Source organism: Callospermophilus lateralis, chromosome 9, assembly GCF_048772815.1.
Source record: "Callospermophilus lateralis isolate mCalLat2 chromosome 9, mCalLat2.hap1, whole genome shotgun sequence".
Taxonomy (NCBI): Eukaryota; Metazoa; Chordata; class Mammalia; order Rodentia; family Sciuridae; genus Callospermophilus; species Callospermophilus lateralis.
In genome coordinates this window covers 86,833,921-86,846,846 of record NC_135313.1, presented here as the reverse complement: position 1 = coordinate 86,846,846, position 12,926 = coordinate 86,833,921, and the positions used below count along the sequence as shown (strand labels likewise).

Genomic DNA, 12,926 nt, shown 5'->3' with positions numbered 1-12,926 from the left:
AAGAAGCAAAATGTAAAGAAACTGTTTAAATGGGAAAAAAACTTGATTCTTAGAGAAAAAAGAAAAATAACTATTATAATTAGCCTATATATAAAGTCACTTAAAAAGTTTCGTTCAATTTATAAATGAGCTCATCACTTGTTAACATTTGTATCTATGACTGTTATTAAGTAAGTCCTATTCTGTTTTTTCTTTAAGTTTTTTTTTCATAGTTGTAGATATACAACAATGCCTTTATTTTATTTGCTATGTGGTGCTAAGGATGGAACCCAGTACCTCAATCTGCTAGGCAAGCACTCTGCCAACTGCACCACAACTCCCAGCCCAATTCTGTTTTTAATATTAAACTTTAGAATGGATATTTCCCTCTGTCACTTCTCTTAAAACTTTCTGATAAATCTGGGAGAATCTTTATGACAAAAAAGAATAAATTTCCAATGAAAAATAGTTTGGTAATGAGTATCTACTTGCAAAGCTTATAATCTTGGAAAGGTATAATTAAAAATATCTATAGTTTCCATAATATTTCTTCCCCCTCAGCCCTCTTCACCAGTTTCTTCTCCTTAGTTGACAAATATATACAAGTCTTACCCAGTCCAATAACAATGAAAGTTTCTCTATATACTCCTTAGTACATATTCTCTTTTTTCCTGTACTACCCAATTTTGCCTCCATGGATTCTCCCCCAGTTCATCTTTAGTCCATCAACAACTCACTTCTCTAACATCTAGAGAAGATCTGAAATTCCTCTTGAAGTGAATATACAGCCAGTGGCAAGTATCAAATTCAAAGGTGTCTCAAAATTTGATATGGCTTTTCTGCAGCATTTGATGCTGTTGACCATACTTCCTTAGAAATACTTTCTTGGTTTAATATATATAATCCTCTCTCCTGGCCTTCTTTCCAAATATGCTTTTGCTGTTCCCTTCTTTTCTCTCTCTCTAAGAAGTCCTCTGGTGTTCTCCCCTAACATAATGCAGGTGAAGCCCTGGCTTCAATTTATGGTTTATTATTATCTACTATCCACATTGTCTGGTTTTCGCATTTTATGTATACCTTGAATGTCACCTTTATGCTGATGACCATCAAATCAACATTACTGATTCTTATTTAGAACTATATTTTCACTAACTGCGTAGCTCTGTATGATTACCTATTTAATGCTACATATTTAAAAATATTCAAAATAAATTCTTTACTATATCTTCCGCTCCTGCATCAGAAAAACTGAACCTCAATCTCCCATGTTCCAAAGCTTATTAATAGCAAAATCATCCCAAGTTACCCAAGCTAAAAGTTCTCAATTATCCCCCACCTCCAATAATGTATCAACTCTCACACCTTCCATACCTTCCATTCTACCATTTTTAATCTGGTCCTCAACCATAATGTTAACCAGGAGAACTATTTTAGGAATGTGCTAACTAGTTTATTTTCCTTCATAGTTCTCCTCTATGGCAATATTTTCTTACAGTCTGCTGCAAAAGATGGATCTAGAACCTATATTTGACTGTGACTTTCTATTCCATTGTTTCAAAATGTATGCCGGCCTCAGAAGTAAAATAACTGAATACAAATGATATAAAATAAGATGTCAGACTTTTTCCAATCAAGCTCCAATTGAATTTCTTAATGTCAGCTTAACCATACAGAAGATTAATAGCTATTCCTTAATCACATCAACTTACAGTTTTTATATATACAACTAGCATTTATCATGTGCCTAGAACTGTTCTACACACTGAACACATATTAACTCATTCAATTTTTTTGGCTGTATAAGTTAAACATTATTAATATACATATATTATAAATGAGTAAACTGAGGTACAGAAAGGTAAAGCATTTTCTCAGGGTCACACAGCTAATAAGTGGTAGATTCAGGAATCCAGGCTACCCAGCAAAAAGATCCAGGCTATTAACCACCATGTAATGCTCTTTATAATATAAATATGATTTTTTTTTCAAACAAACATGCTTTGTTCATATTGTTTAGTGCTTCCTTCAAGAATTATTTTATTAAGCTGAAAGCATGAGAATGCTTTTAATTCAAATGAAACTGAGGCTGACACAAGAGGACTGAAACTTTAAGCCAGTTTAGCAATGTAGCAAAACCCTCAGCATCTTAGGGAGACCCTATCTCAAAATAAAAAACAAAATACAAAGACTATGGATATAGCTCAGGGGTAGGGTACCCCTGGGTTAAAAAAAAGAAAGAAAGAAAATATTACTTTCTCAGCTCTGATCCCATGTACTGGTGTTCTTATTCTTATTTGACAAAGAATATAGAGCTAAGGAAAGGGAGGAAAAGGAAGGAGGCATGGGATAGGAAAGATGGTGGAATGAGTTGGACATCATTATATTAAGTACATGTGTGAAGAAAAGAATGGTGTGATGCTGGGAGCCATCAGCCAAGTAGGTATGACAATTTCCTTGCCAGCGTACCCCCATGTTTCTTTAGTGGAAGGACTCATGGAAATAGGACATTTTGCAGGACATTGCATGTAAGGTGACCTTGCTCAAGGACCAGGGCAGATCTGTGTTTAGGGTGTTCCCCCTTTAGAATAGGGCGTATCCTGCTGCTGAGTTCCTCTTGAGTTCTTAGGGTCAAACAGTATACTTCGGGAGAAGCCCAGGAGTGGTGGATTTGGGCAGAGTGTGGATTTGGGCAGAGAACGTGGATTTCCCCAGAACGTGTTTGTAGACGGCCGGTGTGAGTTCAGGAATAAAGAATTGCTGTTTGAATCTACAAGCTGTGTGGAGGCTCGTGATTTGTGCCCAGCCAGAGACTGCGGCAGTGTGAAAATACTTTGTATACAACCAGAAACTTGAACAATTATGCTCTATATGTGTAATATGAAATAAATTGTATTCTGCTGTCATATATAACAAATTAGAATAAATAATTTAATTTAAAAAATAATGGCATTATATTGTCTGTCTGATGTTCTTGTTTGTGAATTCTTTAAGTGGAAAACTGTGTCTTATTCATCTCCTTATCAACAAAATATGTCTAGAAGAGAGGAGATATTCAATCAGAAATAACTGCTTTCAATTTATTCCTTGAGTTATAATGTAGCTTTTAAAAAAATCATATTGAATGCATGACATAATGGTGAAAAGATCATAAAGCTGATATCCATTGATTTCGGAGTGATTCCTTTCAAAGACCAAGGTTTTAGACACTGCACAGGGAGAACACGGGAGTGCACTAAATTTACTACCTTCCATATATAAAGTCCATAGATTTGCATTATGTATATTTATTCATTCATATGTTTTTAAATATTTTACAGAAACAGTAGGTGCACATGAGATTTCAACTTTAACTGGGCATTGTAATACTGATTTTATCATATAATTATATATATATGCATATATAATATACATAATCGTTAAATAAATATGTGTGTAAAGATAAATTTCATAGAAATATTAAATATTAACAAATGAAACACATGTATAAATACAACATGGAGGAAAATATTAAGTAACAAGCCTTTTCTGACAATGCTAAGTTGCATTATTGTCTCACTCAAATACCTGATGTTGCTGTAACACTGAACAACCCAGCCAAGTATTGTACAAAACACTTCAAAATACAATAAAACAGAGACATTTTTATAGAGATTTTCTAACATGGTCACTGAGTGTTATAAGTACACTAAAAGTGGACATGAATTCCAAATGCACGTAAAATTATACTTGAGCTTAAAGAAGTTACTTGTGGTGCAACTATGTATTACTGAATGTATTGGTCATTAGTATCATTAAGAAAAGTGAAAAGAGAGAGAGAGAGAGAGAGAGAAGAAGGAGGAGGAGGAGGAGGAGGAGGAGGAGGAGGAGGAGGAAGGGAGGGAGGGAGGGAAAGGAGAGAGAAAAGGAAGGAAGGAAGGAGTGTTTGATTTTGATTTGTGCAAACCCAGGTTCTTCTGTAAAGGCTTTCTGCCTGAGATCCTCCTCTTTGGGAGCTGGATGTACTCACCACACTGCAGGGACTCATCGGAGCCATCACCACAGTCATCATCATGGTCGCACAGGAACTGCTTGGGAATGCACACTTTATTATGGCACATGAAGGTGTTCTCATCACACGTGTTATTGGGAGCTAAGAAAGACATCACGAAATATAGAGTTAGAGGAGCACATATGGTATCATCTCCCATATTAGAATTTAGAAATGGAATAAAATTATACCTAATAATTCATAGTTATTTAGAAAAAATAAAATTTTGCTTAATTTCCAAAATATCAAATTAGTTAACAATGCCATGTATGTAGTAGAATGCATTCATATGTAATACATTCTATGTATATATTTCAAAATTTTAGTATTAATAAATTCCACTCTTAATCCATAGTGTCCCTGAAATTTGAAGCAATATGGCAGTTGGTAAGCTTTTTAAGAATGAATTCAAATGTCTGTGTGTCAGAAAAAACTTGGCTAATAACATGGGTGGGTCTTTTCTCTCCTTGACCTCGCAGTCATGCTGGTTACATGATAAAAGTGTTGCTTCCTTGTTCAGAAGTAGAACTGAAAAGATCACCAAGTGGTAATGTTTGTGACAGAAGTAAAAAGTAAACAAAGAGAGTAGAGAAAGTTATTGTTTTTTAAAAGAAAATATATCTTTTGGGTAAGTGCAAGTATGAGGTATTAAATTTGGTGTGTAAGATCTCTGATGTAATGAGCCCCATTGTAATCACCACAGAAAATTCAAAAAATTGACCCATGAAATGGAACATTGATCCTTTGAGGATACTAATCCTTGAATGTAGTGCTCCAGCAAGTCCCTAACCAGTGGTGAATCCAAATGTAAAATAAAGCATGTGCACAGGACATAAACTTTAATACTATACTCATAGAATCATTGAAGACCTGAAAGGATCATTTGACTTTTTCAGTAATCTTATATTTAAAAGATAAAGGCTATGGTAGGATTCAAAGTTTAGGACACTTCAAATGTCAATAATTGCCATATATTATTGTAGAATGCTGAAAAGAATAATGGTTTGCAGAAAGTGACTCTGCCAGCTGGATTTGTATCCTCAAGGAAGCTATCTACCTTCTTGGGACATCTGTTTCTTTGTCTGTTTAATGAAGATAATAAAATCTGTCTGGTAAATTTCTCATAAGGACTAGATATAGTACGTGAAGCAGATCTTCTCATGTCAGATATTTAATGAATTCCCATGTGCTCTTTAAATTCCTACCTATATAGTAATTATTTTTGGCATATCCCCAAAAACACTTGATGGTAATGTTGTGGGAATTCATTAGTGTAAATAAAAAACACCTATCACAATAACTGAAATATAATGGACACTGGAAGCAATTTAGTACCTGCCATTTCCCACCTCCTAGCCCAAGCATTTTCCTTTCCATGCAAGAGCCCTCTCTTTGTCCTTTGAGACTTAGACAACATTATCACTTTTTCTTGAAATCTTTCCATGACACTTCCAGGACTCTGACATAATATTTCCTTGTGGTGACCCCTGTATCTTTGACACACAACATTCTCATACTTAAGTTATTATAGTTATTCATTCACATACTTATCAGTCCTTCATCCTCAGGCAGCCTCAGACTACATGAACCAAGCAATCTCTGCTTTCATCTTAGTAATTACTGACAGAGAGCCATGAGTAGGTAAAACACAAAGGGTTATTTGAATGTAATCAAGTATAATTTACTTTCAATAAATTTAATTTTTAAAACTATAAAGAAGTCACATAGGAAAGACATTAATATCAAAGGACAAGTTAGCAAAAATAATAACACCTCTAACTCTGAACTGTGTGACAGTTTTTATAACTCAAGTGAATTACGCCAATTCTAAAACATGCATCCTTCTTTAAAACGGTGAGCTACAGTGACTTACTTGGCATTAACACTTACAGGTCACTGGAGTGCAATTTGCTACATTTTAGCATAATTTACTTAATAGTACCCATGTGGTCCAAAAGTGTTAATATGCTTCCCAGAGTGTTAACTTGCTACAATAGCAACAACATACTGGGACCATCTGGATCCCTGAATTGATGCTTAAACCTTTATTATGTAGCCCTCAGTGGCCCCATCGACCTTTATAGACACACATATCAGTTTCAAGATCAAAGTGAATTATTCTACAACAATAGCATGGGTTCTGTGCAAATAGGCCTATCTCTAAGTTTTCGTTTTCTTTTGTGCTTCAACTGTCCCTGATGTACACACACACTTACCTTAAGGCTTCAAATACAATGTTTTAAAGACATGGAAATAGGCCATTTGTGAGATGATTGGCAGAATATATGTTGAGGAGCAGAATTTGCAGAACTATTTCTGATAAATTGCTCAGCTCAACAGATCCCCTGTGTGACCTTGGGATCTACAATCAAATATTCAGTCCCTTTATCCTCCTGACCATGCAAAGGAACTTATCTAAATTTTTACTATTGAGAAATTCTCTGAAAATTTCCTGAGGTGACCTAGAATCAGAAACTTAGTAAATTGTCTGACCTCCAAAGGTGGTCCTATGATCCCAAGCTTCATTCAGCTATATCCATACTATTTCTACCCGACCCAGGGGTTAATACCCTATTTGTAGCACTAATAGGTGTTTACTGACCTCCTGATCAGTTGTTATCTAAGATCAGAGCAGCTATTTACAGAGTATCTGTCATAGGCAATCTGAAAGCTTTCATGGGGGGTTGGCGAGCATTAAAAAGAAAATGCCAAATCTGCTACACTCACACACGTGGTGCAGTTACACTATCTCAAAAGTGCAATGACGAATCTGCAGTCATCTAAATGGTTTTAAAGTGGGTAATACCACTGCACATCCGAAACACTCTGTACAGCAAATTAAAGAGGCTGCTGAACTACCATGGTAACAACGTCCCACCTGATTAGATCTAATACTACCTAAGGGCCCAGGGATTAGGAAAGTGAAGGACAACGTGAAGTGATGAGTATAATGACACAAACATCCAAGGGTTTTGCCAAGAGTTTTCTTTGACAATAGCTGATAAACGCGTCCATACCACAGCCGGCTGTGGACAGCTCATCGCTCCCATTTGGACAGTCTCGTTCACCATCACAAAGCCAGTGTCGGGGCACACAGGCACGAGAGCCCTGGCAGCTGAACATGTCCGCAGCACAGGTGATGGAACCTTAAACACAAAGGAAACGTGCTGCAAGGAATGAACGCTAGAAAAGGTTCACAGTTACATTTCCTAATGAAAAGAGGGAAGCAGAAGAATGCTGCTTACAGCCAAGAGACTGTAATTATTGGGAGTCATCAAACATTATACTTTTCCCTACAGATGTGTAGAGATTTTCATCCAATACATTCTTTACTAATTTGTGTTATATCTATTAAAGCTACATGGTAGAAAATAACTTATTTTCTCCTTGTAAAATGTCCCAAATCATAGAAATGTCATAGAATTAGGAACGATCTGGGGCAACATTTTGAAAGACCTGAACTTATAATGATAGGAACCACAATAGTAAGAATCAAGGAAGCATCATTTTTATTGCTTAATATACATTAGATATTTAACAGAGAAACTCATTTAATTCAGGAAAACCCCTATTCATATCATTTCACAGAAAAGGGAACATAAGCTTGAACAAGTTAAAAAGCTTGCAGAAGGCACAAATTGCCCAGGGTTCTACATGGGGCATTGGAATGCCAAAATCCTTTTCATTCTTGAGCATCTCTCTTAATCACTAATGTTATTATTATTCATCCTAAATATTTTGTTAAAAAGAATAAATGTGTCCATGTTCTTTTTGTTTTTATACATCTAATGAACAAAATCTACCTTTTCTCTGCTCTACCAATTCAATGTTCATTTAGCTATATGATGTTTTCCAAACATATATAGCCAAAACAAAAGCAAAACAATACAAAACAAAAAAAGAATGTTGATTTGGACTGTAAATCCAAAGGGTCATAGTTGTTTTCTATTTTCTTCCTAATATAACCATAGGATGATCGTATGTCATATGACCCCCCTCTTATGATATTTCCCTAGCCCTTTGAATATTAATATATCCTGAATATTTAGGGAGTTGTATTTATTTGAATAAAACATTTTGTATACAAAATTTTTAATAAAGTGTTGTATATCAACAAATGAAGTAAAACATTTTTATATTTTTAATATTTATTTTTTACTTGTTGTTGGACACAATACCTTTATTTTATTTATTTATTTTTATGTAATGCTGAGGATGGAACCCAGGGCCTGGCACATGCTAGGCAAGTGCTCTAACACTGAGACACAACCCCAGCCCGAACCAAAACATTTTATATAAGCAAATATATAAATATGAATCCAAGCTAACTTTTAAAATTTCACTTTCTTATAACAAAAGCTGTCAGAAATAGGTGTTTTTAAAAGATAGCTTTAGAATTGTTTAAAAATATTTACTATATGGCCATGTTATATCGTGTGTGTATGAACATGCAGCAACAAATCCTATCCTATTATGTAACACTATATCAACAAAAATATGAAAAAATACTTCATCAACTGCTTATGTACCCCCTCTCCCCTGCCAATTTACCATCTCCAGGAAGAAAATATGACTGACTTGATAGATGAAAAATATTTGCTTTTGGTCATTTAAAGAAAAGACCAATACACTTTAATTAAATGATTATTAGCCTCTTACTTTTCAGTCATACAGTTTTTATGAGTAGAAACTGCTTTCCAAAGCAATACTTTCAAAATTGATAAACAGGGGTTTGCCAAAATAAAATCCCCAAGGGGGAAAAAAAAAAAGATAAAACAAATACAAAAACCAAGCCCTGGGGATCTTCTTCCACATAAATGTGGCTGTCCCTGGTATATACTTCTTTTGGAGGACAGGAAGAATAGTATATTGAAAATTCCCCAGGTGATTCAGATTTACTCATTTAATTTAGGGTCAATGCTGCAACAGAATAAGGTTTAACTTTACTGGAAGAAATCAGAAAATAAACATTAAGTAAATGTTCCTTTTATCTAAAAAAGAATTTTCCCGCTAAATAGTCTGTCTTTATTAGCTTCTCTAATAAAATTCTTCTCTCATAGAAATTATTTTTCTATAACTCTTTATTATCTATCTCTTCAAGCATGCTCCAAGAACATAAAGTGTCATTTTCAATATTATATTCTCAATTCAATGTTCTAATTTCTGCATTACTGAGCTTGAGATTTTTTAACCACATTTTTCTACTAAGGAAGTTTGGATCAATGTGGAACTCCATGATACCTTCCATTATTATCTTTTAAGTTTGTTCCCAAGGTAGTCATAATAGAGAAGTACTAATTTGGCCATGGAGAAATCTAATTCTGCATAACCTTGGAGGAGGCTGATGTCTGAATTTCCTGTCTTTAAAATGAGGGGTATGACTACATAATTACAAAGATATCTCCTGCTATAAAATGGCATAAGGTTCTTTACAGCTAATTTGTTGTCTCCTGTGATGGTGTTCAACAGATTCTGCATTAAGAACATGCCAACACATTGAAGTCAATTGAAAAGAAAATGGACCAAGGGAAAAAACTCATGGCTTCATTCCACAGTTGGCACTACCATCTGGAGACACATCATCTCCCTCGGGAAAAGAATCCCAAGGGAGAAGGAGGACAAGCTAATGGAATTCCACTTGATCTGTCTTATGTCCTTACTCAATAGCAAACATTGATTGGTAAGAGTCACTACCCTGTTTACTATTTCGGAAATCTAAATTCTGGTTTTACCTCTGTCATTACTAAGTTAGCTGATTAACTTCAGTCCACTTTTTTTTTTTTGGTCTCTAAGTTTCTCTTTTCCACTTATCAAAAGATGGAGGTAGATTAGACTATCATTTTCTAAAATGCAATCCTCAATATCCCATTTCAGGATCATTATGTGAGTATTAAAAAAGAATATATACACATTGCCCATCAGAACACCTGATTGAGAAGCCACATTTTTAAGAGACATTTTAGAAGGATCTTTTGTACAATAAATGTTGGGGCCTACTGAGATAAAATATCTGTGAGGTTCCTTTCCTATTCTAAAAATACTAGACTTAGTTTGTTAACTGAGGTTTAATCTAAAGTAGATTATACAGTGTATTAGATTTGTAGTTGGTATATAAAATATAATGTGTAAATAAATTAATAGAGTCAGTGTTTTGATGATTGACAAACATGTCCATTGTCATTTTATTATCTTTTTAGAAGCATTATTCCTGACATACATTCAGACATGACAACAGCACTTTGACAAAAGGAAGGAGGCAGGAAAATTTAAACAAAAAAGAATGGCAATAAACCTGTGGATACAATGCACATTGGTCTGTTAAATAATCAAAACAGGTACATAGGTAAATCTTTTTGTATCTAATAGGTAAGTAACCCCAGCAATAAGCAATGAAGTTAAGCTTCCCATAATCCTACAGCTTGAAAACACACATGGGAGAACAAAGAATTGGAGGTATTAGTGTAAATGTGAGTATCTGTCTACTATATGCCAACTACAAACACACTGTAATTGCTTTTCAATAATCATTAACATTTAAGAGTCTAAACTGTATAACCTCAGAGTCTTGGTTCTTCTATTACATAGAGACTACTCAGAAAGCCCATCCTTATCAATGCAGCCAGGAACTGCAGGATTAACAGAGGGTCACAAGCATGATGAGTTAATCACTGGAAACAGTGGTATCCCATTAAAAATAGGTAAATTTTCTTGTTAAAATTAAAAATTTAATAACAAATAGCAACAAAAGAAAAAGGCTAAGCAGTCATCTAATTGATTATTAAGTTTTCTCATGTTCAAAGCTCTCTGATACTGATCATTCTACGTTTCTATTTGTCTTACAAGTAACTCCGGATCATTTTAGCTATATAAAGAAAAGGTAAATTTCCATTGGCTTCAAGACAAGAAAATAAATTGTATGCTTTCAGAAGTTATCACCAATTTTATATTATTTATAGGGAAATTGAGTGTAGCCCAAGTACTATGAAGTACTTTCTGTGTGGTCATGACCTACACAGCAGACTACAACTGAAATCTGAACAAGATGCTAAATGTGCTTATCTCTATGCACCTTATCCTGTGATTCAGGTCCTTCTCTTTCTAAAATGAGCTCAATTAACAAGCTACTCAATAGGATGAAATTAATTAGTGAAGAATTTATACTTATAGCTACAAAGACATACAAACAAATGGAACACACAGATAGATAGACATGTTAATAAATTAGTAGACTGACTGAACAATTATAATAAATTTGTGGACACTATTAGTTCCCTTTCTTCTTTTACTCCTTAAGAAATTCAGTTAATAATTCCATTTAAACTATAAAATGTTTGTGAATATTAAAAGCAATTTCATTGTGTTTGCAGTTGACATGCAATAGGCAAATATAGATGTTTGAAACTGCTATCTCTAGTTCTAGAAGGATGAATTCAAAATTACATTTTAAAATCTTATATAGCGGTCACCTTCCTTTACCTGTTATTTAAAACAACTCTGTATAAAACACACAGAGATGTACAGAAGCAACATATGTTATTTGTGGTAGTATGGGTTCATCTACAAACTTTGGAGGGCAACCTGGCAATATACATCTCCAGTTATCAAAAGAAGCGTTTGATTTGTGTGTGTGTGTGTGTGTGTGTGTGTGTGTGCGCGCGCGTGCGCGCGTGCATGTGTGCGTGTGTTGCCAAGGTTTGAACCCAGGGCTTTGTGCATGCTAACCAAGTGCTCTAACACTGAGCCACATTCCCACCCCAACATTTGACCATTTGATCCAACAATCTTAATCATTGAATTTACTACAAAGGAGTCACTGAAAACTAGAAATAAAAGTAAAAAAAAAAAAATTAATTGTGGTAATATTAAGAAAAAATCTTAAATAATAACTGTATATATAAAATAAGTAAAACAATAGATTACTATTAAAATAATAAGTATGTCTTGTAAATTTAGTGATGTTTCATACATAAGAAAATAAAGACAGCAAAGAGTGTACTGAGTGGTTAAAAACTGATTGAGAACACAAAAGGAACTACTTACCACAAATGCTGTCACTTTCATCTAATCCATCCTCACAGTCATCCTCTCCATCACAAATCCAGTGTTTAGAAATGCATTTTTGTGCAGAACAAGCAAACTGGTTCCAAGAGCAGGAAGAATCTAGAAAACAAAAAAAGCAGCTTACTTTAGGTGGAACAGCTAGGGGACATAAGCTTTGGTGTACTAATAAACAATAGGTACACATAAGGATAATGAACTATATATTTTTAAAAACCTAAATGAAATAAGTATGAATGTTTTCACCATCAAGAAATGAATTTGCTTAAAGAAATATATGCCTATTCTCTTTGAACATTATAACAATGTATACATATATCAAAATATCACCTGGTGCCCCATAAATATGTGTAAGCATTATGGGTCAACTGTAAAGAAGAAAAAAAAATGGCTAAGATTATCTTAGAACAGATTTCACAATGAGAAAGCTCTTTCTTAGACTTTTCTAAAATCAGCCCTTAAACAAGCCAAATTCCTCTTCCCTGTGACAACTCTACATAAAATTTTGACAAGGGCTTGCATATTCCCTCTGTTTCCAAGTTACACACCATGTTCCTTCAACACGGTTCTCATAGGACTTGCCTTTGAACTTTTCACTGTGCTGACTATTCACCTTTAACTATATTCCAGACTGTCATTCTCTAAAAATGTGTGGGATGCAGTCATAAAATATATATTCCATGCTCATTAAGTAATCCTTTTTAACTTTAATCTATTTTTAAACTAACAAAGAAAAAAAATACATGTTAAACAAGGCAACAATGGGGTGGACAGACCAAATATGTTTGTTTTAAAAGTGAGCTAAGGAGGTTTTAGTTTGAAAACAAATCAAAAGTTTTATGCTTATATGTACTTAACACAT

At 34.3% G+C, this 12,926-nt stretch overlaps 1 protein-coding gene across 1 annotated transcript in view; it reads right to left on the bottom strand.

The window, feature by feature from the left end:
• Positions 1 to 12,926, bottom strand: part of Lrp1b (LDL receptor related protein 1B) — a 1,566,902-nt gene that overhangs the window by 247,977 nt on the left and 1,305,999 nt on the right. Inside the window, exons 51-53 of the mRNA XM_077110319.1 lie at positions 12,047 to 12,166; positions 7,024 to 7,152; positions 3,986 to 4,108 (exon numbers count right to left, since the gene is read on the bottom strand). Of these exons, the coding sequence (XP_076966434.1) occupies positions 3,986 to 4,108; positions 7,024 to 7,152; positions 12,047 to 12,166 (372 nt within the window). The remainder of the gene's footprint in view (positions 1 to 3,985; positions 4,109 to 7,023; positions 7,153 to 12,046; positions 12,167 to 12,926) is intronic.